Raw genomic sequence first — 27,955 nt, 5'->3', positions numbered from 1 at the left:
TTCTCTGACTTGGGCTGTGAAACAGGGTATGTGGAACAAAAATGCTAAGATTCTTAGGAAATATTTTTCACCCCTAAATGAGAGTTTATGAGGAATCAGCTGAAATTTTTTTAATAAGCAGTCTTACAGCCACACCCTTCATTTGATCTTTGCCCAAAGGGGCTGGAGTTCCCCTTGGTGGAATGGGCTGGCTGAGAAATATAAGCTAGGAAAAATAGAATGGGAAAGAACCACAGGACACAGAAAATATTTTCAAAAGCAGGGGTGGAACAGACAAGCTGATACACGGATCGAGCTTTTATTCTATGGCAAAATGGAGCCTGCGCCTGATTTATATATGTCAGGGGACATTGAAGGCCTTTCATAGAATGTTCTTTTCCAAAAAATGTTAAAGGTGGGCTGTCCAGTTCCCAACTGGTTTTGCCCATCTCTGGAGCCACCATCACAGAGATCTTCCTAACAGAGCAAAGATAAAGGTCATATGCCTTGGGCCATCTATTGCATATGAGAGCCACCATAGTTCCCAAGGTTAAACCTAAAATCTTCCTGGCTTCAAGCCAAGAGAAGATCCTCATGTGTTTTTCACAAATGGCTCCCCACATAAGGCCATTTATTACTCTGAGATACTTTTGTCTGATGGAGACTGTGCTGGATAGTCTATTTCCACTAACATTTGCCCCACACTAAACAGATCTTTCAGGTTAGTTCATCTCTCTCCTACTAGACTTTACCATATGGAGCTCAATAATTCCATCAGCACTTCGTTTAATCAGCTTGGAATCTCTCTAGTCAGCCCTACATATTCATTGGTACCCTTTCTATCATCCACAATAACGCAGGCAATGGTGTTACTAAACTGCTACAAAATGCAAGACTTCTTGCGGCTTATCCTTTCCTAGCAATTTGACTGCTCTCCTCAACTCCACTAGGCAGTCTCCTCGCCACCCTTTCAGTTCCAATGGCAGTGCCATGTGTTTCAATTATGGTAATAATTTACCCCTAATTTGTTGTTGTTGTTTCTGATTAAAAAAGTTCCCCAAAATGTAGTATTGTAAAGCATTAGTGATCATTTCTGGTGATTCTGAGGCCAGCAGGGCTGCTCTGGGCAGTTGTTCTACTCCATGTTTCACTGACTCATCTTTTCCACTACTCTGAGTGCCACCTTGGTCATAAATCAAGTGTCCATACATATATGGCCTGTTTCTGGACTCAATTATCTCTTCCATTGGTTTTCTTGTCTATTCTTGTGCCAGTATTTCATGTTTTTAGTTACACTAGCTTTATTTATTTATTTTTGTTTTATTTGCAAAGGTTGGGAGATTGAACTCAAGGATGCTTGGACACCCCTGTCCAAACTTGGATGCATCCCCTGTCCTTTTATTTTTATTTTATTTATTTTTTTATTTTTTGAGACAGGATCTTGCTAAATTGTCAGGGCCTCACTGAGTTGCTGAGACTGACCTTGAACCTGTGCTCCTCCTGCCACTGCACCCAGTTTACACTAGCTTTATAATAAATAGGTCCTGATACTTTTGCAGAACGAGAACCTCTGTGGAGCTGAAGCAACAATGGATATCCTCTGTCACTGGTTCTTGAGACCATGTTAGAAGGAATTTGGGCAAGATGCACATAATGGCAGGCATGAGTTTATTAGAAGGGACAGGAAAAGGGAAAGGGGGAAGCTCTCAAAGGAGAGAGTAGATCCTATCGGATAGGAGAGTGATGGCTCACCTCTCCTACCCTCCTATTTTTTGGGGGTTCCCAAGGAAGTTTCCAAAGAGTCTGCCCAGGTCTTCCTCTTGACTTTTGACTGATAGTAGGATTGCATCAGACTTTCAAGTCTCCAGTGCATATGGTCTTATGGTCTTACCTCATGAAGGGGAGATTTTACTATAAAATCTCAAGATCCAAGGCAACTCTGGGTCACCTTGATGACTGGTTCCAATTGGAATTTTTTTTTTTTTTACAGGTTTAATGGTTAGGGGGTTTTACTTTTAATTATCTTGTCTCCTTCAGTCCTGGAATCTGGTCTGTATAAAGAAAGTCTCCCACTTCAGGGTAACTTGTGTTCTTATCAGCAGGAAGGAGCCTTGGGGTCCCGCATTTCTCCTGCAGACAACAGGTCTTTTGCTGAGGAATGTAGCCTGTCTATTGGCTGAAGCCAGGAAGGGCTGCAGGTAAATTGTTTTTCAAAAGAAAACATGTGGGGGTTGGTCAGTATAGTGGGCCCAGTTTACAGAGTTACCCCTTTCCCTTTGTGTACACACAGTGTTATGCTTGAATTCGGGACCCCCAAAAGACCACCACAGACCCAAGATCGATGTAAGCAGCAAAGAGGTGTTTATTGCGAGCTAGCTCGGTCCTCCAAGCGCCACAGCAACTGGTGACGCTGAGAGGCCCTGAGCCCAGGGTTTGCAGCAGTTTTATACATTCTTTGGAGAAGGCAGGGACCTCCATATACATCATAGCATCTTTTAGCAAATCATCACACACCGCAGGAAAATCAAATAACAACTCTAAAACATGATTAGCACATTCACTGGCAGGAACAAGTTGGGTAGGGGTGATTGGTTACTACAAGAGGGGGATTCATTTGAACTGATTGGTTTAAGCCAAGAGGGGTGTTCGTGCTGAGCTATGTGGTTTCCCAACACCATAAACTACTGGGAAGGTCATCTGACATCCCAGGTATTTCCCTGTATCATGCTGATTGGTGGCTGCTAGGGGGTTGCTATGGGTCCCCACCAAGTGGGGACCTAAGTCAAGGACACCTGGCTCAGCAGATCTCATTTGTAGATAAATAACTTAGCTGGGTGGGAATGTGCCTAGGAGTGCTCTGTGGGTCTTTCCAAGGACAAAGGTCATGTCCCTTCCTTGGACAGGCTTTGCTCTGAGGTAGAGGCTGGTTTTTCAACAGAAGAAAGGTTGTGTTAGGACATAGTGATAAAGTGGCTATCTACAAGCTAGGAAGCCAACATTGATGGCACTTTGATTTTGGACATCTAGCCCCCTGAACTGAGAGAAAATAAATTTCTGTTTTTTAAACCACTTGTTCTGTGGATTTTTTTTTTTTTTCTTTTTGGCAGACCCAGCAAACTAATATAGTACTCATTAAGCTGCACCTAGATTCTTGACCATCAGGACTTTGAGGTTATAAATGCTTGTCATTTTGAGCTGTTAAACTTTGGAGTAATTTGTTATGCAGCAATAGATGACTAATACATGAACCTAATTTCCCCCTTTATATCCTCTCTGACTTATGTCCCTAAAAGATGGGTAGGTAGGGTGTCCTGTTTGAATACTTCAAATTTTTGCTTTCCAAGGAAAGGAAAAGTCAGTCTTCCTAGCAGATAACAAGCCATGCTTTGGGTTGGGGATATAGCTTAGTGTCAGAGCACTTGCTTAGCATTAGGCCTCAGGTTCTATCCCCTCAAAAAAAAAAAAAAAAATTATACCAATGTCTGAGTTATTAATAGCATTTTCTGAAACATATTCATTACTCTTCCATTTTCCAGCAAAGTAAAAAAGAACTTTTATTTAGGTTTAGATTTGTTTGCAAGTACGTAAGGCCAGAATAATTGCAGTGATTAGGAATCCATGGACTCAGTGTATATTTATGTGGTTCATCCTCTGTGTGTGTATACATATACATATGCTTCCATGAACTATAATTTTATAAACAGTTTATACATACAAAGGGATTATTCTAATTCTAAAATATATGTTCTAATTCTAAAATTTCTACAGGCACAGCATTAATGTATTAAGTGTGTACAGTACAATTATACATTATAATTTTTCTTTCTTTCTTTTCTATTTTGTTTTCCAGTATTAGGATTGAATCCAGGGGCACTCTGACATTGAGATATATCTTTGGCCCATTTTATTTTTTATTTCAAGACAGAGTCTGGCTAAGTTGCCCAGGCTGGCCTCAGACTTGCGATCCTCCTCCCTCAGCCTCCTATGTAGTTGAGATTACAGGGGTGTACCACTCTGCCTGCTGTATTGGATTTTTATAAGTCTGCTTAAATTATACATTTATTGAAATATACCTGTAGTTCCTAGTTTGCTGTGATGTCAGTTGGGGATTCTTCCTGGAAAACCCTGGAAATGGAGAGCTTGCAAACGAGGTTCAGTGCCTGGACACCTTTTAGCAACAAGTCGCTAAATAGACAGGTGAGTTACATGGTGAGTAGTGAGTCTTACGTTGTCATACTTTTAAAGAAATAGTGAGTCTTACGTTGTCATACTTTTAAAGAAAATTTTCTAAAGAATTTAGTTTTTGAGTCAGTTTAAACAAAAAACAATTCTAGCTTTGTTGCAAGTCTCCCAATCTGCCTCCCATCTTATTCTGTGAATCCAGAGACAAAATAGAGATTCCCCAGGACCCCTGTGGTTTGTGGTGATGGGGAAGGAGAAGGAAAGAAGATGCTCTGGGTGGTGGTGGTGAGGGTGTGTGTGTGTATGTTTCACTGTGAACTTAATACTCCTTCTCTCTGGTGCCCACCATATGGTTCTATGTGGCCTGGCGATGCCCGTCCCTTGAACAGTAATTCAGGAAGAAGTCATCGAATGGTGGAGGGCAGTCTGCAAGGCATTAATGGAGCTAGCATAGTGGGTCCCCAGAGCTCACGTGGGCTCAACCTCTTTTACAAGACTGGCTGGGGTTAAAGCCTGACCTGTAATAAAGACAGTGAGTTTGTACATGCCTATCTAGCAAAGCTGGACTGGAACCCAGTTTTGGGGACACTGGTCTTTGGGAACACTGTCTTAGAGTCACAACTAACAATAGCATTTTATAATAATTATTCACGGTCAGTTTCATGAGTGTTATGAAGATCCATGGCTGTGGATCAATAAAGTCATATCCACTTAAATGAATCTATTTTAGCAATGGAATGAGTGAGGCCTATATGTGTTTTCTTTCTTTCTTTTTTAATAATTAGAAAGTTATTTTTATTGGTTCTTTTTAGTTATACATGACAGTAGAATTGTTTTGATAAAATTACACATGCATATTTATATCTTATTCTAATTAGGACCCCATTCTTCTGGATATACACAATGATGAATTTGCTAAGTTTTTAAAATTTATATATATGTATATATATATGTGTGTGTGTGAAAATTATGTCCGATTCATTTTACTGTCTCCTATTGCTATCCCCTTCCCTTCCCTACATTCCGCTTTGTCTAATGTACTGAACTTCTCTTCTTCTCCTGCTCCCTTATTTATGTGGTTTGGCTTCTACATATCAACAAAAATATTCAACCTTTGATTTTGGGGGATTGGCTTATTTCACTTAGCATCATAGCCTCCAGATTCATCCATTTACTAATAAATGTCATAAAGTTATCCTTTATGGCTGAGTAATACTTTATTGTGTCTATGTACCACATTTTCTTTATCCATTCATCTGTTGAAGGGCACCAAGTTTGGCTGCATAGCTTAGCTATTATGAATTGTGATGCTATAAACATTGATGTGGCTGTGTGATTTTAAATCACACATTGTGGGATCCTGATTTTAAATCATTTGGATATATGCTGAGGAGTGGGATAAATGGGTCAAAGGATGGTTTAATTCCTAATTTTAAAGGAATTTTTAAACTGCTTTCCAGAGTAGTTGCACCAATTTGCTGTCCTACCAACAATGTATGAGTGTACCCTTTTTTTCCATATCCTCGCCAACATTTATTGTTGCTTATATTTTTTGGTAGTTGCCATTCTGATTGGAGTGAGATGAAATCTCAGTGTAGTTTTGATTTGCTTTTCTTTAATTGCTAGAGATACTGCACATTTTTTTTCATATATGTGTTTTCAAGACAAAAACGTGTGGAATCTGTTTCCCTGGGTCATGGTAGTCTAGGTTAAAAACAAGAGCCAGTTCACACTACCTCTTTGTTTTCCCTCCTTCTCTGTAATTACATCCCCACCACCCTTTCCCAGCAACCTACCCAACAAGCCCAGGCTCCTCTTATCCCTTGATAAAAACAGTTTAAGCCGAAAGGAGAGACCCCTACACATTCATGAAAGCACCCTGTGAATTGTAAAGTGCTATGCAAATATTAGCTGGGAGGTTGTTAGTAGATCATCTGAAGATTGCTTAGCAACCAAGAATGTATATAAAGGAACAGTAAAATATCATTTCCCCCCCTTACAGCTCTTTCAGGAAAGAGTTGCTTTGATAAGTCATTGGTTTGACCTCTGGACCAACAAACAACGTCAAGAATTCTTATTCACAATTCTTTTACGATGCACTAAATCACAATTAAGGTAAATTGGTTGCTTACTGATGTAATTACCATTGGTCCTTAAAGAAAACAAAACATTGTAAAATGTGTATATAACCTTTACGAGTCTTTTTTTCCCTATTAAAAAATCACACAATTAATACTTGAAGGTTTATCTACAGACTCTTCAAATGCTTGTTTCCTCCTTGAGGCTGCAATGAAGCCATGGGGGGCGGGTATGAACACCATCACACCATTATGAAGCTGTTTTGTTTTTGCAAAATTTGTTAGTGGCTTCAGCCAATGAATTTTTAATATGCTCTTGGATTATTAAATTTTCCTTGGAAGTGTCATATAGGAAGGATAGCTGGTACACAGCTAGACCCTTTGTAAATGATTATTAAATGATGGATCTGAAAAATACATGAGCACGGACAATGGCAGTGACGTAAAGGGATGTGGCCGAGGTAGACAGCAATGGACAGTGGTGGCCAATGGGTCCTGCCCCTGCTCTTCCCCTTCCCTGGTGTTCTATCTGTAATTTACTTTCAAATACCGCAGCATAGACAGCATTACATTTGTTAGTTGAAATGTTACCCAGGGGCAGCTAGTATTCTGATTGGGAATTAATACTCTAGGGGTCATTAGTTCTTTCTAGGTTGGAAGGGTCCCAATGCTTTAGTTATTATTAGAGCAAATATCAGACCTGTTGTATGAGCAACCAGTGCCTTGTTAGACATAGACTCTCGTGAAATTGGGAATATTCAAGGGGTGTGGACTGACTGAAATACAGGAGAGAGGAGGATATTTATATACTTCAGTGCACCTGGACCTGAGAAAAAACTCCAGCTGGGCCAGTGGAAAGTCGTGTGTGTGGTTTCCCAGGCTTCATCCCCAAATAAATGACCTTGGGTCAGTCTTGGGTTACTAGAGTAATAATAGGATGCTGTTGGGAGAACATTGTTTTTTCTCCATTGGATGAAACTCTCACCCAGCAGATAGAAGCTTCATCAAGCCTGCACAGGGGACTCTACAAGTGGTTTATATTTATTTATTAAGGTCTGTTTAGGAAAACCCTAGGAATGGCATCATTTGGTGTTAGTTGCTTTCCATATAACCTAGTGGTGAGGCTAACCTTCTGATTCTTAGGCAGCTACCAAAAAGTTGAGAGTTGTTCATGACCAAACTGGCTTGTTTCAGTTTGCAACCTGCCTCCCGCTATGTTTTTCCACTTTCCCTGCCTATCTCATTTGATCAGGCATTTCTCTTCTCTTCTCCTTTGTCAGCTTCTCCTGCATCTGCAGGTGCAAAACAGGTTGTGAACTGACTCACCCTGACCAGTCACTGGAAGGAGACAAACATCTTCCTGGCTCTGCTGAACCAGGCTATGGACAGGCTACAGCGAAATGGGCTCTTTAGTTCATGCGTAGAAATCAGGGGAAGGGACATTTATGACAGTCATTTGCTATGTTTACTTTTACTCAAACTTTACTGCTTTCAAGATAAGAAAATAATAGGTGGAACCCCATATTAGTAATTGCTGCGTGCATTACGTTCTTGTCTCACGTATCATAAACCAAGCAATCTCAGTTGTAACCACTGGGGGTCATTAGAGCTCTTGTAGTGTATTTTGAGACTGCTGAACTTCAGGCCTGACATTTTGTCTCTGGAAATTGCATCTTTTTTCTAGTACCCGAATTCTTAACTTTCTGTGGGGAAAAGAATGTGGAACTAACCTGTTCAGTGAAATTACTTTTCTTTGTCTGGTGGCAGCTGTGTTTCCACAGAGAGCCGTATGGGCTAAATAGCTCTATGCAGCTGATTTCAGGGAAACTTGTTCATATGTGTCTGGTGTCTAGATTTGGCATTCAGAACCCACCTTTAATTTGTGTTAATGGTTTTTGTTGTTAAGCATCAATCAGTTCCTTCCGCAAAGCCTGGTCAAGTCTTTTTTACACTTCTTCTTTCCCATTGATTTCTGTTACACTGCATGTTGGTGGTCTAACCTAGTGACAGCTGTGCTCAATTTCAGTTAAAAATAGAAGCCAAACACACACACACACACACACACACACACACACACACACACACACTTTAAAAAAATTTTTTTAGTTGTAGTTGGACACAATACCTTTATTTTATTTACTTATTTTAATGTGGTGCTGAGGATCAAACCCAATGCCTTGCATGTGCTAGGCAAGCGCTCTGCTCCTGAGCCACAACCCCAGCGCCCCCCACATACATATTTTTAATTTAATACAGTGAACTTTCCTTTAAGCATCTTTACTGAGATATAATTCACATATAATAAAGTTTTCCAAATTAAAGATGCAATTCGGTGGTTTTAATACATCCACAGAATTGTGTAGCCACCAGTACAATCTAGGTTTAAAACATTTCATCACCCCAAAATGATTTCCCTACCTGTTGACAGTCACTCCCCATCTTGAGCCCCACCCTCACCCTGCCCAGATACAGGCAAATACTAATGGTCTTATGTCTCTATAAATTTGCCCCTTGTGGACTTTTTGCATAAATGGAATCATGAAGTATGTGATCTTTGTGACTGATGTCTTTCATATGTTTTCAAGGTTTATCCATTTTGTAGTATGTAGTATATATCACTGATACTTTCCTTTTTTTTTTTTTTTTTTTTTGTGGTACTGGGAATTGAACCCAGGGGTGCTCTACTACTGAGGTATACCTCCGGTGTCCCCCCTCTCTTTAATTTTTATTTTGAGGCAGGGTCTTGCTGAATATCTGAGGCTGGCCTCGAACTTGCAATCCGCCTTACACCTGGATTACAGGTGTGTGCCACTGTTGCTGGCAATACTTACCTTTTATTGACAATAGCATCCCAATGTATAAAAGTGTCATATTTATTTATCCATTTATCAATTGACAGACATGTGGGCTGTTTCTCATTTTGGTTGCTGTAAGTAATGATTTTATGAATATCCATCTCCAAGCTTTTGTATATGGATGTTGTTATTTCTATTAGGTATATATCTAGGAGTAAAATTACTACGTGCAATATTAACAGTTTGTTTTGAGTTCTTTTTATTCTTGTACTCTATTTTCCCTCATACCTGTGAATATACTTATTAATAAATGAAAGAAATAAGCATTATTTGAATGCCTGAAATATTTATATGTAAGCTTGACTATACTTTTTTTTTAAGTCAGAGAACCCGTAGTTTTAAAAATTTTGTTTTATGATTTTCAAATAATTTTATTATAATTCAGATAGTTACATTTATTAATATAGTATTTCAACTATTGGTAGGAAATGTTTCATCAGAATTTTCTTTAAAAGTTTCTCCTTCCAGAGACTTGGGAGGCTCAGGCAGAAGGACCACAACTTCAAAGTAAGCTTCAGCAACTTAGCAAGGCCCTAAGCAACTTAGAAAGATACTGTCTCCAAGTAAAAAATTAAATTTTTTTTTAAAGGGGGATGTTGCCCAGTGGTTAAGTGCTCTGAGTTTAATCCCTGATACCAAAAAATTAAAAATTAAAAAATTTCTCCTTACTCTCTATGGAATACATTTAAATATCTAAGACTTTTTTCCTGTCTTAACATATTCCAATAGTCCATACTGTTAAGTTTTAGCATGAACTTATTTTTTCTTTCCTTTTTGCAATACTGGGGATTGAACTCCAGGATGTTCCATCATTGAGCTTCATCCCCAGCCCCATCTTCTTTTTTCTTTTTCTTGTTTTGGAACAGAGTCTCACTAAGTTGCCAAGGCTGGCCTCAAACTTGTGAGCCTCTTGCCTCAGCCTTTTCAGTCACTGGGACTACAAGTGTGTGCCACCACATGTGGCTTGGTAGAGGACCTTAAATGGAATTTTATGATTTTAAGGACATCTTTCAAAGGTTCAGTTTACTAAACTGTCCTTCTGGCAAATTCTCCTCTCACCTCTGTTTAAATGTCAGCCCTCCTGGGAAGCCTTCTTTGCTAGTCTTTTGTGCTCCGAAGGTTTTCCACCTTCATCATGGCATTCTCCCCAGTACATTATGCTTATGTGTCAACACATACAATGGTTCCCATCGGTGTCTTCCCTCTGCCACTTGTCTAAACTGACCTTTCCTGTGACTCCTTAAAGGAAACTGGCTGTTTGTGTCTGTCACACTTGGAGAAACCTAGGAGGAGTTGAATCCGGCTCCTTGCTGCACTGGTGGAACCGGTTTTCAGTTGCTTCTGCTCAGCAACTCAATGCCTTACACAAAGGCCTGGCATTCCAGGACTGGAGCTGCTTCAACTTGTAGCTTTCCTGGGCAGGTGGGGCAACGATCATGCAGCTGCAGTCTCAAAACAGCAGATAGCTTGTCGGTGGGGGGAAGGGGGTGGGGGTGGGGAAGAGAGAGAGAGAGAGAGAGAGAGATATGGCAAAGGCAAAGAAGGTTACATGGATGGTTGACAAGGCACTAGCATTCATCATTTGCTCCCTTCAGGGCAGACTGGAAGTGGGGAAGGAGAGCAGAAAAATGTACCCACCAAAGTACATTTAAGAAAGAACACCCCCCAGCCCACTTCAGCACCCTTACCCACTCTTTCCAAGCAGCCCTGGAGGGCGTCGGTTGCGGAGATTGCTCAGTTGTGATCTGTAGAGGAAATCTGATGTGTAGTTTTTCATACTTCTAGCTTAATTTGGAAGACAGAACAGCCACGTAACTGAGTTATGGGAAGTCCATTTGAAATGAGAATACTTCTGTGTGAAGGTGGTGAAGATGTTAGAGAAAAAAAAAAAAAATCATCCCTTGGTACTTGTTCAAGCATGGTGAGGCAGACTCTTTAGGACGATTGCTATGGGCATAGGGACCACTGCCATGGGATTTGCAGCCAGGCAGAGATTGGGCTCAACTCCAAATATAGCACAGGCAAGTTGAAATTTATAGACAAAGGAGCTGAGTGGGAAAATTACTAAGAGGAAACATTAGAGGCAAGTGGGGGGGGGGGGGTCCTGTCTAGATGGACCGAGCGGAACTCTTGCCAGAGACAGGCCTGGGTGATCAGACCTTTCCTGAGGCTGGTGAAGAATGAGGAACCTGATCAGATATCCAGGGTCATTAGAGATAAAGAGGTCGGAGTTTCTACTAAACTGACTTAGCAGTGTTCTTGGATAAAACAGGATTTTACAAGGAAGTGCACCGATGGGCCTGACCAAAGTTTGGTCAAGCAGAGAATCTGTGTCAGAAAGGAAAATATTGAAAGATAAACTGTTTACTTTTACCTAAAATTACTGTTTTCAAAATATAGAAGATGGGCTGAGGGTGTGGCTCAGTGGTAGAGCACTCGACTAGGCTGTATGAGGCCCTGGCTTCCATTTGCAGCACAACAGAAAAAAATTAAAACAATCAAAAAATGAAAAAAGAAAGAAAGTAAGCAAGGAAGGAAAAGGAAAAGAAAAGTCAAGGCAGGGCATTCTGACTCTTTCCCTTAGGTCCAGGATTCCGGTCATGTTCTATCCTCCGGAGGGTAGCTGGGTAGGAGCTTACATTGACAATATTCTCATTTGTTGCTGAGATGGTGTTTAGGGCGGGGGGATGAAGGTTAAAAAATAAAATTCTTGAGTTTAAAAGGAAAGAAGAAACCAAAACCCAAAGCTTTTGGATGGGGGTGAGGGGCAGGCAGAGGGTCATTAGACAGAGGGAAGGTCGGCAGGAGGAGAAGTACAAGCACTTGAAGTTCACTTCCCATTTTGCAAGTGGTGCTGCTCTCTTTGGTCACGTTTAACGTCTCTGGATAGCACTTAGCAACCCCTGCATTATATTCCGTGCAATGCTTCATTTATTGTCCCCTCCACTAGAAGGCAGGCTCTGCGAGGGCAACGACTTGGGTGCCTCTTTCTGTCTCCACACTTACAGAAATGTCAGGCACACAAGAGTCACTTAATAAATGCTTATTGACTGATTGCAAATATCTAAATCATGCTCAATTACAAAAATGATTAAAAAAAAGGTAGATACTTGAGAAAATTTTTCATTTAGTGGTTCTCTGGGCAGGAGTAGTTTTCTAAAGATAAGTTTTAAAATATAGGAGGTTAACTGATACAAGACTTTTCATTATTTAGTTAATTCAAGACCACACTATAAGGGGCTGTGGTTGTAACTCAGCGATAGAGCACTTGCCTAGCTTATGTGAGGCACTGGGTTCGATCCTCAGTACCACATAATAATAATAATAAAATGAAGGTATTGTGTCCATCTTCAACTAAAAATATATTTTAATTTAAAAAGACCACATATAAAGCAATTCCAAAAGGAATTACAAACAGTAATAATACTCAAAGTGTGTCAGGATTCACAACTCCACAAGATGCTATTTCATCCTGTTATCCCATGACTGGCAGCTCTGATGTTTGCTCGTTGCACAATTTATTAAATGCAGCATCTCAGAAAATGCTTCCGTTGCTCTCTCTATATCATACATGATGTTAGCTTCCAGATCTACCAAGTATTCTTTTACTTTCTACATAGGAAACATCTGATTCAGATATAATTCACTGGAAACTCGAGACAAGGTTTGAAGAAACCATTTGCCTTACTCTGTATTAGAGAAGCTATTTAGGAAACGTCTAGGAGGATTACTGCAGGGTAAGAGTGGAAGGGGCTGCTCATGAGATCCAAATGGGCTCAGCAAGTCTTAGAAGCAGAAGTATCACATCTGCAGAACACAGCAAGCATCCAGTGAATGTTGATCCTCTTTCCTCCTGACCTCTCTAGCTGTTCTTTCAAGTTCCTGGTCAGAAGGCTTTCCAACACAACTGAGAAACTGAACTCAAAGCAGCTTAAGAAGAAAAAAGGAATTTACTGACTTACAACTCATCTAGCTTCAGGCTGGCCTAGATCCTTAGATTAAAGCAATGTTGCCAGGGCTCTCTCCCTTCCGCCTTCTCACAGGTCTGCTTCCCTGTGTGCATGGCCTAAAACTAAAAAGATAAGCACAAGACCCTCAAGAAGGAAATGACAAATTTGTATTAAGGCATAGCAACAATAACAACAAACAAATCTGGGTAAATGGATAGATATTCCATGTTTAAGACGTCACTCCTTTCCAAATTAATCGTGCCAAATCCACAGGTGAGCTTTTCTTATGCACTTGAAAAACTGATTCTACAGCTAATCTGGAAAAGAAGATGGGCAACAATGGCTAAGAAAAAAATTAAATACAAAGAAAAAATGAGCAAGAGAGTTTCACTACCAGTCATTAAAAAGCATTTTTATCCATTTAAGAAATACTCCCAAGTGTAGAGTAGAGTGGGACTGAGATCAGTAAGGGCTCAAAAAGGCACAGAAATAGACTGAATAGGTCTTTCCTCCCTTCCTTCTGAGTGGGTTAGACACTTGGTCACCTGCCTGCTCCACATCTTCCACATTCCTCTCCTTCCTCCTGACAGGCGTTCTGTCTGTTCCCCAGGCATTATATGCCTCCGGGCTGATCACCTGCCCCACCAAGGGTGCGGGGAGGTGAACTGAATTCATAATGATCATTACATTTCTTGGTGGTAACTGGTTTAGGACATATTAATTCTGCCCCTGAAATAAAGGGGTGGCTGTTAGGAAGCTTCTGGAGTTTTCTTCAATTCTTTTGTGTGTGTGTGTGTGTGTGTGTGTGTGTGTGTGTGTAATGGGGATTGAATTCAGAAGTGCTTTACCACTGAGTTATACTCCCATTTTTTAAAAATTTATTTTGAGATAGGGTATCACTAAGTTGCTCTCTCATCTAAGTTGCAGAGTGTCTTGTTAAGTTGCTAGGCTGGCTTGAACTTGAGATACTGCTGCCTCTGCCTCTTGACTCACTAGGAATGCAGGTGTGTGTAGTAAGCCCTGACAGTTTTCTTCAAATTTAAAGGAACTTTTGAAGGGACTGGCAGAAGGGACATGCTGTCTTCCACTTTGCTAGCTTGTGGTCTCTATTGCATGAAGACTGATGCTTGCAGCAGTTAGGCATTTGAAAACCATCTCAGGGGCCAAGACTGAAGACCATAAGCCAGAGGATGGCAAATGGAAAATCCTCAGCCTGATAACATCATTGAGTCCTTGATGATACTAACACTGAAGCTGCCCTGATTTCCTTATTACTTGTGAAAAACACAAGGAAGATAACAGGTTTAAAAATGGTTCAAAATTGTCCATTTATCTAATAGTCAATTCTCTGGGCATCTCAGTTCTCCAGAATATAGCCGAGAACAAGGAAGGAAAAGCAAAAAGTGTTTGGCTGTGGAATGGGTGTGATAGAGCCCTTCAGACCTGCAGGCATAATTAAATAGTGAATTAATATGGGGCTTTTATAATGTGAATTGAAACAGAATTACTGGTACTCCTAAGACCACCATGCAAATATTCAGTGCTTTGTAACTGATGTCAGCTGATGCTGATCAGAAACAGGATCCATTCTGCTGCCTCTTCCTTCTACCAAGGGAAGTCAAGTTTGTCCACGTACATTGAAAATGTGTGGCCCATCAGAGTCACTTGGAGTTGGTAAAACACAGATATTGAGCCTAGATGATAGAGATTTGGGCTCAACACATCTGGAATGGGCTGAGGACACTGTTTGGACTGAGTTCCTCCAGTGATTTGGTATATAGCCAAGTTAAGGCACAGATATGAGTGACCTGAAGGCCCTGAGGTGTCCCTTGCCTCTTGATCCTATTCCTTGGAGGCAGGAACTCTGACCACTAGCCCTGTCCCATCCCTTCTGTCCTCAATGTAATGAAACCATATTATTTGTTCAGGTTTTGTAGGTACCATTTTAATCTCATCCTTGTGGTTATACTTAGTGGGTATAGAAAGTGCTTCACTGTAGTTAGCTCTAAACATGATACAAATAATTAAGGAAACCTTCTACTCTCCTGTAATTGAAAAACCCAGCTGGTTGGGCTGCAGTTAAACCTTGTTCCAGTGGTTTAATAATGAAACCAATGACTTCTCCCCCTCTCTGTTCTGCCTTCAGTAACCCATGGATTCATTCTTACTTTCTTTCAATTGTGTCCAAGGAAAGAGAGAGAGAGAGAGACAGAGAGAGAGAGAGAGAGAGAGAGAGAGAGAGAGAGAGAGATTGAGATTGAGAGATTTTCTTTGTTTGGGCTTCATACTGGTTTAGGTTCATGCTGGCTTCTGACCAGTTCCTGTAGCCAGGAAATTGACCCACATGAATTGACTTGACCTTAATCATGTTTGTTTTATAGCTAGGAATGCACTACCAAATAGAAATTGAGGTTATTTCACCTAAAAATGTGTAAGCAAACGAGAGTGGCAAAACCTAAAGTTTCTTTTACTTAGTACTCAACAAACATTGACTGAGTGCCTACTATGGACTAAATACAGTTCAGAGTGCACCAGATTCAACAGTGAACAGAACATAAAAATTCCAGCCCACTGTAATTTATATTCTAGTAGAATGAATTCTGTCCTAAAATAAAAAAAAGGGGGGGTATCCTTTCTTCTCACAGGGTATTTGACAATGCAAAGTAGCACCACAGTAATTATTTCCATGGGATGTCTCTGATGTTTGAGCTGTGTGGCAGCTGTGTGGCACCCCCTCCTCCATATGTCCATGTCTTCGTCCCTGGAACCTGTGGATCTTACTGTCTATGGAAAAGGGTATTTGTGGTGTAATTGAGTGTAAAATCTTGCAACGGGGAGATGATCTTGGGTTATCTGAATGGATCCAATAAAATCAGAGTGGTCCTTACAAGAGTGATGCCAGAGGAGTCAGAGCCAGAGGAGAAGGTGTGCTGGTGGGTGCAGTGGGAGAGACGGGAAGGTCTGACAATGCTTCACTGCCAGTTTGAACATGGAGCCAAGGCCCTGAGCCAAGGCAGGTGGGAAGCCCCTAGGGCAGGAAAAGGCAAGGGGCCAGTCATACTAACACCTCCATAGCAGCCCAGTGACACTGACTCAAGACTTCTGACCTCCAACATTGTAAGAACATACATTTGTGTTGCTTTAAGCTACTAAATTCATGGTAATTTGGCAATAGGAAACCAACACAAGAACAGTGATTTTTTAAAAATATTTTTTATCTTTTATTATTTTAAAAAATTTATTTGTTTTATTGTACATCCATTTATGTAGTCCCAGCCAGACTACAATCACCATGCCATCTGCTGGGGACAGAGAAGTGTACAAAATAGCATTGACGAGTGACATTAAATGATGAAGAAATAATAATAATAATAATACCGAGTTTAGGTGTCAGCAAGAATGAGAACACAAATATGATATGACACAAACACAGATTATACTATAGTGCAGGTGTAAGGGATACAGATTTCAGGAGAAGTTATGCAATGACATGGAGTCCTAGTGGCCAGTGAGCAGGTCAGCCTCCTGCAGGCATGTGTTGGGGCAGCAGGAACCATCAGCTACTGGGGAGATGGGGGATCCGACCGTATCCTAGGCTGAAACTCTCCTGTCAGCTCAGATGCCACAGGACTTGAACCTACCTACCATACTGGGTCCAAATAGAATCTCTTCATCCTCAGCATCACATTGCCTCACACAGAGGAACTACAGAACAAGTTTGCATGTATGCATTTTCCTGATTTCCTACGATCCAAGGCAGGGCCAGTTAGCCTGGTAGCAAATAAATAGCTACAATTGTGCTAAGTGACAAAGGAAAAATAATGGGGGCCTTGCCAAGTCCAGAGGATCAGGAAAGGCTTGCCTGAGGGTGTGATATTTATGGTGCAGTCGGAAGCATGCATGAACACAGGAGGTTATGTCTGATTCATTCTATTGACTTTCCTATTCCTTATCTAATCCAATGAACTTCTATTTCCCCCTTTGTCTAATCCAATGAACTTCTATTCTTCCCTCCCCCAACCCTTGATGTGTGTTAGCATCAGCATATCAGAGAGAGCATTCAACCTTTGGGTTTGGGGACTGGCTTATTTCACTTAGCATGACAGTCTCCAGCTCCATCCATTTACCTGCAAAAGTCATAAAGTCATTCTTTTTTATGGATGAGTAGTATTCCTTTGTATATATACCACATTTTCTTTTTTTAATAATTAAAAAAATTTTAGTTGTAGATGGACACAATACCTTTATTTTATTTTTATATGGTGCTGAGGATTGAACCCAGTGCCCTCCACATGTGAGGTGAGCAGTCTATCACTGAACTACAACCCCAGCCCCCCATTTTCTTTATCCATTCATCTGTTGAGGGCACCTAGGCTGATTCCATAGCTTGGCTTTTGTGAATTGAGCTGCTATAAACATTGATATGGCTACATAACTGCAGTATACTCACTTTAATTCCTTTGGGTATAAGCCGAGGAGTGGGATAGCTGAGTCAAATGGTGGTTCCATACTGCTCTCTAGAGTGGCTTCATCAATTTGCAGTCCCATCGGCAATGTATGAGTGTTCCCTTTTCCCCACATCCTCACCAACATTTATTGTTGCTTGTATTCTTGATATTTTCCATTCGGACTGAAGTGAGATGAAATCTCAATGTAGTTTTGGTTTGCATTTCTTTAATTGCAAATTGCAAATTAATAATAATGAATGTACCTTTTTCAACACCCATTTTTAACAATGATCAAGTCATGGTTCTTACTATTTCATCAAGTTTCCCAAAGTTACAACTGCTAGATACCAGGAATAATTTTAAAGCAAATTCCAGATATGTTGGTTTATACATTAATATTCCAGCATATAAAAAATAATTGTTCTTAACATTTTTCATCACAATTATGCTATTATATTAACCTTATTAACCTAATAATTATTTTTTTTCTTTTGTGATATTGGTGATTGAAGCCAGGGGTGATATATACTGAACTACATCCCCATACTTTTCATGTTTTGAGGCAGGGTCAGGCTAAGTTACTAAGGCTGGCCTTGAACCAGAGATCCTTCCGCCTTGACCTCCCAAGTTGTTGGAATTATAGCATGTACCACTGGGCCTGGATAATCTGATAAAATTAATAAAAAGTCCTTAATACACCAACTATCTAGTCGGTGTTTGAATTTACTCAAGGGTGTCAAAAATTCTTGCTTTAAAAATGATTTGTTCAAATCAGAACTCAAGCAGCGTACGTGGCAATTGATCACTGTGACTCCTAAATTTCTTTTAATATATAGGTTTCCTACAGTTTCCCACAGTCTCCACTTTGCTGACCGTACCCTCCTGGGTTCTGTTTCCTAAATTTGGTAGTTTGGGCCTGATCAGGTTTGACTCTATGATAAGAACACCTGACCAGCGGTGTTAAGTTCCTCCTTCCTTCCACGGCTTGTTTTCCTGGTGTTTCTTGGTGGGCTGTTGGCTGCCATTCTTTGTACAGGTCCATTATTCATTAAAAGTTGCAGAATGTTGACTTCCTAGTATGTCCTTCCTTTTTGTGTTCACTAGTTGGAATAGGAGCATCCTGACATTACAGATTTGCTCTCTCTTGAGGTGTTGTTCATAAAGCGAAGGCATATGTTGTTACTATTTGCCAGTCTTCTAAACAATAATTTGGTTTTTCGTCATCCTCCATAATTGATCATTGAGTTCTTTGTAGTATTATGAATTAAGTATTTTTGTTATGAATTTAAGTAATTTGATATGACTTAATCCAATTCAGTTCTTTTTCTTATTATTGTTCAAATTGCTCTATCCTTGGCTCTGGAGGCTCTTCAAGAAAACTTGAATACTTTTGATCCATCTTGGCAAATTATTTTCTTTTCTTTCCGGTGTAACAAGAAATTCCAGGCTCATCTTGTTCTTCTTTGCCCCAGACTTAAGATCAACATTTATTCAAGGAGCCCTGGTATATTTGGGGGAAATGGTATTTAGAGTGAAGTATGGTTTAAGTGCATACCTAACTATCTAGATTACACATACTTTCTAAGCATTTTCAATAGACAGAACTAGAAAATAACTCTTAAAAAAGTCCCAATGCATCGTGAGTTCAGATCCATATTTACTATTCAAATTCAAGTTGACAGTCTTTACTTAACACTTTTTATATTGCATCTGTATCTACTTTCTCTCACATAGGAAATCTTGGGACACCAATATAATTATCCATTTTTCTTTGTTCCATAACAGTGCATGCCCAACACTCCCAGAATAACAAAACCATTACCATATACACAATACAGTCATTGAAACCTGTTAAAATGTTTTTTTTTCAGTTCCTTTCATCCTTAAGATATGCCACATTAAAAATTGAAATAATTTCTATCTGTGGCTATATGATGAAATTGATATACAATTATATCTGCTTAATTTTGCTTTTGAATTTTTTTAAATATTTATTTTTTAGCTATAGATGGACACAATATCTCTATTTTATTTTTATGTGATGCTGAGGATCAAACCCAGTGCCCCATGTACGCTAGGCAAATGCTCTACCTCTGAGCCATAACCCCAGCTCCTTGCTTTTAAATTTTTTTAAATATTTATTTTTTAGCTATAGATGGACACAATATCTCTATTTTATTTTTATGTGATGCTGAGGATCAAACCCAGTGCCCCATGTACGCTAGGCAAATGCTCTACCTCTGAGCCATAACCCCAGCTCCTTGCTTTTGAAGTTTTGAGACTGTATTTTTCAAATCCAATTTTGTACCTAAAAGACATGGTTCAAGAAGCCAAATCTAGAAAACAAGATATAATCATGAAAATTAGCTTGTACCCCCTCTACTCTCTTTCCTTCCTCTAAATCTCTCTCAAATAGGGGTAAGCAGATTCTGTAAGGATCATATATTACAGATTAAGTATCCCTCATCTGAAAATTCAAACCCAGAAATTCTCCAAAATTCAGTTTCTGAGCACCAAGATGACACAGCAAATGGAAAATTGGAATTTTACGTGAAGCCATGAAACTTTGTTACATGTACAAAATAATTTAAAATATTGTATGAAATAACCTTTAGGATATGTATATAGGATATATCTATGAAATATAAATGCATTTCATGTTTAAAGTAAAGTCCCATACCCTGGACCATTATGTTTATGCAAACATTCTAAAACCTGAAAAATTTCAAAACACTTCTGTTCCTAAGCATTTCAGATAAAGGATATCAAAACTACAGATATCTTAGCCTTTGTGGGCCAAATCATCTCTGTTGCAACTACTCAGCTCTACTGATACTGTGAGCCAGCCATAGACAACATGTCAATGAATAGATGTAGTTGCATTCCAAAGAAATTTTGCAAAAACTAGAGATAGAAAAACATTGAGATAGTCTACAAGTCATAACCCTGCTCAAGAGTCACCTGTGCTGACTGTCCCTAGTGATGGTTCCAACTCACTCTTTACCCATCCCAAACTGGTTTGCACTTTGAGTCCATGTGGCTAAACCCAACCCCCACCCCTTTTAAAGTTCTTATTTTTGTCAATCTCTCTGCAGTATGGAGTAGTACCAAGTATTCACTCCTTGAAACATTGTATTGCTGTGGTTTTCATGTTGTAACACTCATCTGGTTTTCTTGCTTCTTGGACCTCTCAATTATCTTTGCACAGAATGTTCTTAATGTTCTTCAGTCATTATATGTGGGCATTCCTCCAGTGTGTTTTAACTTTGCATCCCTTTTCATTCTACATTCTTTCTAGGCTGTTTAGTTCAGACCTATGATTTCTATACCAGTAATCAGATAATTTATTTCTGGACTGGAATGCTCTTTGAGCTTTTAATCATATTATCCAACTGCTTATCTCATATTATTTTTTTGGTGTCTTAAAGAGATTTTGAAACCAACATTTTTGGGGATATATAATTATTTCAGGTAAAACCTGACCATTTTCTTTATTTTAATAACTGATACCACAAAGCACCCAGTTTCAAGAGTCAGAAACCTGATAGTCACTTATCAAGTTATCTCCAATATCTCTCAAATCCATTCAGGCTACCATTGTGTAGTTATAGCCAGAAGCTTCTAACTGATCTCCCTGTTATTCCGGTTCCCTTCATCCTGCTGAGGAGTTAGCATTGTCTTCTAACACTGCATTGTGACCCTGTCACAACTGTAAAAGTTGTTTGCCTTAAAAGTTGTGTTGCCATGTTAACATGGCACCGCAGACCCTGCAGGGATGGACTCCAGCCCAGCCCTTCAGTGTTCGTTACCTCGTTTCCATAGTCTCTGGGCTTGGGCCATATTTGCCTTTCTCCAGCTTCTCAGTAGTGCCAGGTTGCCTGTGCCCTTGAACCTTCTGTCTGCACAGAAAGTTCTTCTACCTCCACTGCCCGCTTCTCCAAGTTACCTTTAACCCACTCAGCTCCTGCAGGGAAGCCCTTCTGCACCTCTCTGCCCAGCTAGTTTTTTCAATTAAATATGGTCATAGCACTGTGTGTGTGTGTGTTTGTGTGTGTGCGTGTGTGTGTGTGTGTGTGTATGTGTTTTGTCCTAAGATTTACTACAGGTATAATTCATATTTCTTTGTTAAATTTTTAGTTATTAATGCTGTCTTTCTAGTCAAATTATAGACTCCATAAAGACAGAAATTGCATAATGTTCTTTTCATCTTTTTCTGTCTCATCATTATAACTCCAGAATATAAAAAGGAATCCAATCAATATTGGTTTAGTGAATTAAGCAATGAACCAAATCACAGCAAATATGCATATAACATTTAAGCTCTTAAACCATTTTGTATCACATACTCCTTTGAAAAGTAGTATTCAAACTACTTATATATATATAAGTATATATATAAATTTACTCCCCAGAAAAACACACATGCATATATATGCCAAATCTGCCCAAAATTTTAGGAAGCTTGTATGCTCCATGAATATTGACAACAGTACATGTGATATTCAGTTTTTACTGTAACAAATACCTGAGATAATCAGTTTAAAAAGAGGAAAGGTTTATCTTGGCTCACAGTTTTGAAATTACCATTCCATAGTCAGTTTGCATGTTGCTTTTGAGCCTGTGGTGAGGCAGCAAGTCCTGGTGGGAGCCCCTGGTAGAGGAAACTGCTGACTTCCTGGTGGCCAGGGAGTAAAGAGACAGAGAAAGGGACTGAGTTCCCACTATCCCCTTTGAAGGAAGTCACCCAGTGATCTAACTTCCATTAGGCTCTACTTCCTAAAGGTTCCCCCATATCCCGATAGTACCACATTGGAGTTACAAAGCCTTTAACACGTGGACCTTTGGAGAACTTCAGATCCATACTATATCAGTGTTTGATACCAAGTTAAATATTTTAAATTTTCATCATCATTTTTAAGGACTCTATAGTATTCCATAGTCCAGATTCTGCTTAAGATTCTCATTTCCTCCATGTTTAAAGTGTTTTATTCCAACTCATCTATTTAATTTTCTCTTTATTTCAAGCATTAGATATACTATATTTGCTTTACTTCTAAAATATCTTTTTTTCTTTTCCAAATGAACATCTAAAAATTTACTTCTGTTATTACCTTGATTTCTCTTTGGATATTTTAAATATAGTTTTGCTAAAGTCTCATTTGGATTATTTTATTACTTCCAGTTCCCAAGGTGGCAGAGTTTTATTTGTCTCATTTGCTGTTCTTCCTTCATGGTATTTTAGCTGGAGATTATCTTCCATGGGGATATGCCCTGTGTTGTAGAAGTGTTGGAGTGGTCTCACATTTCATCTCCCTCTCTGGAACTCCACAGGTTTTTCATTTTCTCACCAGCTTATGTTTTTATAGTAGTTTGTGGTCTCTAACATCAGGAAATGTTCATTTGGACCTTGCATCCATGTGGGGTGCAGGCCTTATTCCCCCAGGCCTTCCTTTCTTCTTGCTCCCCCCACCCCCTGGGGTCTAGGAGAGTCTGAGGGAAAGTTCAAGGGCTCAACTCTTTTGTGAATATCTCAATTCCAACTCCCTCTCACTGTTTTAACTTATATTCCTTTTTTATTTCTGTAACTTGCAGATTTATGTATCATTTTGAAAAGATTATTATTATGCTTTAAAGTGTCCTTGTTATAATCTCTAGAACTTCTGAGTGTTTGAAATTAGTGCATAGATTCTCCTTTTGGCTCAGTCTACTGATTTCCAGAAAGATTTATTAGGTTTTGTAGATATACAGTAACTTAGACATTTAGTATGTTTCCCCCTGGCTTTTGCTCTATAAAAACACATAGAGGAACAACTTTCAGCTAAATCCTTAGACATACCCTTAATCATTGTTTTAGGAAAAACTCCCACAAGATGGGCTGTTGGATCCACAGGCACATTTGTATGACGGTTGATACCTGTCACCCTGCTGACTCATCTTCCTGTTCCATGAAACTCTGGAGTTACTCAGATCCCAATGGTTCTAGTTGTGGATGCTCCATGGGCCCCAGGTCATCTCCTGGAGGCCTCTTGAGAAGTGCAGTAGGGATTGAAACAGACGTGAACTGCACTCCAGACATGCCATACAGTGATTGTAAGAGGCCACTAGACAAGACTAAGAGGGACTACCTAGGCAACTAGAAAACTGGGACCTCTGCCAAAGCCACTCACCCTTACAGGCCACCTCTCCATGCTGCTCTCCTGCACATTTTCTTCACATTTCTGGCTGCTCCTTTCCACTTCTTATCAGAAATTCAAGAGCAGAGAATTAAATTCAAGCCTCATATTACTAAGCTCTGTTATTTTTGAAAGTACACATTGTACATTCAGTCCTACACTGAAAAGGCCTGGTCATGAATTATTTAAACGAAACTATCCGTGTTGCAGAAATGAGCAAAGCACATTTTGTTCATTTTCTCCTTACATATTGTTATTTCTCTTCATGGATTTCTTACTTTGCAACATTAACTAAAATGTGATAAGCCGCAATGCCATTACTGCAAACTACCCTGGTTCTGCTGCTCATGCACTGATTTTTTAAAAAATGTAACTGAAGCATTTTCTGTTTTTTTTTTTTTTTTTGCTTAAGATTCATTATCCTTGAATGTGTTCTTGCAGCAGTGCAAACTAGCAACAAATAGAAAACATGTATAATTGAGGTTTACTTTATAATAATTCATATTCAGTTCTTCTCTTTTGCTCTCCTGAGATGGAACAGTAGATTCTGTGAGGAGGGAAGGGGGTGGAAATGATGTGTGTGTGTGTGTGTGTGTGTGTGTGTGTGTGTGTGCACATACCCACATGGGTGCACTGGGGATTGAACTCAAGGCCTCATGCGTGCTAGGCAAGCACTCTACTACTGAGCAACGCTGCCAGTCCTGGAGATGAGAGTTCTAAAGATACTGAGATCCTTCTCGGAAATGTGGCTGGAAGCTTTTGTGTTTTGAATCTTATTTTACTAATCTGTTTTGTAATTCCAAAGAAAATGAAAGTAAATGTTGTGTCAAAGCCTTAAAAAAAAAAAAAAAAAAAAGATTCTGAAGCCTACCAGACAATGAGTTGGGACAGTTGTGCTTTGGAGATTAACTGTTCCTGGTGATGTCACAATCTTTTTCAGCTTGAGTGTTAATTTCTAAGGAAATTGCAGTTATACATGTGATTTGTGATTAATACTGAGAAGATCACCAAGTGAACTTCTCTTTGTAAATACCATGCACTATTAGCACAGGCACAACTCTACTCTGGCTCCCCTGGTTACACACACACATACACACACACTTTCCTCAGACTGACATGCCAACAGGTTTTTTTTAAAAGTCACTCTGTTTTACCTCAAATGTAACTAGGCTACAAGGACAGGGATCAGGGAGGAACAGTGACTTCAAACAATGTCAGAGGAGTAGGCACATACAACATATACCAGCAATATCTGGGAACTGGAGCAGACAGCTTTTTTTAAAAAAAAATCATATTTTGCATAATTTATAATGTACAGAAATGTTGCAAGAAGAGTACAAATAACTTCTTCACCCTTTCCACCTGGATTCTTCCATTTAATTAAACTTTAATAGTTTATAGTTGAATAATTAACATCTTACCATTTTTGCCTTATTACCCTGAATCATTTGAGATTACATGGTACTCATTAACCCCTAAGCATGTCAATATGAGTTTCCTAACAAACAAGGAAAAGTCAAAGTACGAGCAGCTATAATACTGTTACGTTGCTAACATCCCACCCATGCCCCTGAGTCCAATGTTCCCTATGGCTCCAACAATGTCCTACATTAGCATTCTTTCCTTTTTGGTTCAGAATCCACTCCAGGGTGACCTATTGTACTCAGTGTCCATGTTCAATGTGGAGCAACTGCTCAGGTTTTCCTCATTTTTTTTCTTATTTGACAGTTTTGAGGAGGACAGGCCAGTTGTTAAATGATCCTTGGTTTTCATTCAGCCCTCTCCAGGCTGAGCGTATCCTATCGCTGACCCATGCACAGCAGGCTTGTGTGTCTTTTTTTTTTTTTTCTGTAACTTGCAGATTTACAGCCATAATCCAATCAGGAGAAATGATTGGCATCTCAGAATGTGGCCAACCTGGATATCAAAGTTAGGATTAAATGTACCACATAATATAGTGTCTTCACTTAGTTCCAGTAGGGAAGAAATTTAGTCTTGTATCAGAGATTGCCATTTAAAAGGGAAAAGAAATAGATTTCTTCCAACAGGACCCATCTAAAATAAAATTTGCAAGAAAATCTGAGTGAAATGCCTTTACTTTGAATTCCAACTCTGTTAAAAATCTTGAGTTCCAGTTTTAAATTGAGAACGTAAAGCCATTTCTATGCTCTCTTTCTCTTGAAAAATCACCCTCAAACAATAAAGAACAAGAAACACAAAATGGATGAAACTAAAAGATGTCTGTAACAAATCACAAATGTGCAAGCAGAGATTGAATGGAGAAACAGTGAACAACAGAATAACAGAAAGCACATCACACTTAACACTCACAGTGAGAGAATGAATGAGAAGCCAGTTCACTGTACAAACTCCTGACAGAAATTGGGAATTGGGGGCTAAAATTGGAGAGATTATTTGCAAGTCTGCAGAAGGACCTGGTAAATTCCCAGTTCTCAACTGTATCTCTCCATTAAGATGCCTATCTCTCCTTTCCATTGTAAATTAATCATGTAGGATTAAGCATGTAGGATTCTCTCCATTCTATAATTTTGCACCAAAAAAAAAAAAATTAAAAAAAATCTAGGACACGAATTTTCCAACACTGGCTTTTTCTTAGCAGATGGTGGGAAAGATTTAACAATTTTTTCCTATCACACATTTACTCAATAAATATTTATTGAGTGCCTGATGTTTACCAAGAATCATCCTCTGCTATGTAAAGGGGTTACAATGAAATACATGATTCATCATGATCCATGTATAGAATAGGGTTTATTGGGAAAATCATTAAGAACAGAGAAACAGAAACACACAATCTCTTCAACTTGCACCATCCCAAGGCTTAGGCAATGTGGAGATGGGCTGCATGATCCAGGGTTGATAGAGTCAAGGGGAGAGAGAGACTGCACCCGTCATCAGACACACACACACACACATTTTATATCTGCTCTATTAAAACAGGAATCTTGGAATGCCGCAGTCCGGCTGCAGCAAAATAACCGGGGGGGGGGGGGGGGGGTGACGAATAACTTGTGTACGTTGATGCAGCAGGAATGGAAGCCTTTTATTGTAGGACAGGAGTGGTATTTAAACATTTTACATAGCTTATCTAATTAGCATAAAATAGATACAGCAGTCAACCAATAAGGAATCTCCACACTTAATGGCTTGCTTTTGTTACTTTACAAACCACTCCCTCTGGCATTTGGCCAGGCGCCATCCAGACTTGTTTACAGACTTTAACATTTCTCTGGCAAAATAACAGGTGCCAATCTGACTTGTTTACAGACCTTAACATTGGAACTCACTATTTTTTGAAACTTGGAACTCAGATCTCCTGCAAAACGCTCTGCTAAGCTTATGAAAAGGGGCCATTTGGGTCTGTCCCTCTCAATGCAACCCCTAGAACCTTCATTTATTGTACTCCTTTGCATTAACTGGCATTCAATTATAGCAGGTTTATGTTTCTGTTCTCAAGTGGGGTGTCAATAATATCTCATACAGCTGGATCCAGTGGGGAAAGACTTCTCTAACACTGAGAGAGTTATGGAAAGCATCTGGGGTGGGGTGGGGGAAACAGGGATTAATCTGTATCTAAAATAGGAATGGAGTTTTTGTACCCTCCTCATTCTCATCTACTTCTGCTTCCTTGCTCGTCATACAAGGCCTATAGCCTCCCCTCCAAGATGACCAGATAACCTTTCCCTAATTTATGAGTCCCCAGAAACTCAGGAGCTACCATTTTCCAATCATGAGTGACTTCTGAGAAGAGACAAGGGTGACCATAAAAGCACCCATAGCAAAGTCAGTGTCCAGATTCATGTCAATTGGAACAATACCAATTGTCTATCCGTTGAGATCAAACCAAGCATGACAAAAGAAAGAGAATTTGCTTTTCCTTTTCATGAGTCCTATTCAAGAAAGGAGGGAGAAGGATACTCTCCCTCCTCAAATTCTCTGCACTCCACCGGATTCCTGTACATAGAAATAGCTCAGCCCTGGAAGATGGAGGCCACAGCTATATGCAACTTATAATAACTAAAGACACATGGAAGAGATAGGCTTATAGAGGTCTTCATCCAAGTTTGGCACAGTTGATAAATTATACAGGATTTGTCGATAACAATAGGTTTTACACAAATTAAAAAAAATCTTGCCAGGTAGTCTAATCACATAGAGTAGTTCTATTATATTTTTAAATATTTATTTTTTAGTTGTGCACACAGTACCTTTATTTTGTTTACTTATTTTTATATGGTGCTGAGGATGGAACCCAGGGTCTCCCACGTG

At 39.5% G+C, this 27,955-nt stretch overlaps 1 protein-coding gene across 1 annotated transcript in view; it reads left to right on the top strand.

The window, feature by feature from the left end:
* The first annotated feature begins 4,074 nt into the window (after window positions 1-4,074).
* Window positions 4,075-27,955, top strand: part of Ect2l (epithelial cell transforming 2 like) — a 73,413-nt gene continuing 49,532 nt past the window's right edge. Inside the window, exons 1-2 of the mRNA XM_076859685.2 lie at window positions 4,075-4,176; window positions 6,164-6,276. Coding sequence (XP_076715800.2) covers window positions 4,075-4,176; window positions 6,164-6,276 — 215 coding nt within the window. The remainder of the gene's footprint in view (window positions 4,177-6,163; window positions 6,277-27,955) is intronic.

Source organism: Callospermophilus lateralis, chromosome 6 (genome assembly GCF_048772815.1).
Source record: "Callospermophilus lateralis isolate mCalLat2 chromosome 6, mCalLat2.hap1, whole genome shotgun sequence".
Taxonomy (NCBI): domain Eukaryota; kingdom Metazoa; phylum Chordata; class Mammalia; order Rodentia; family Sciuridae; genus Callospermophilus; species Callospermophilus lateralis.
This window is presented reverse-complemented; position numbering and strand designations above follow the sequence as displayed.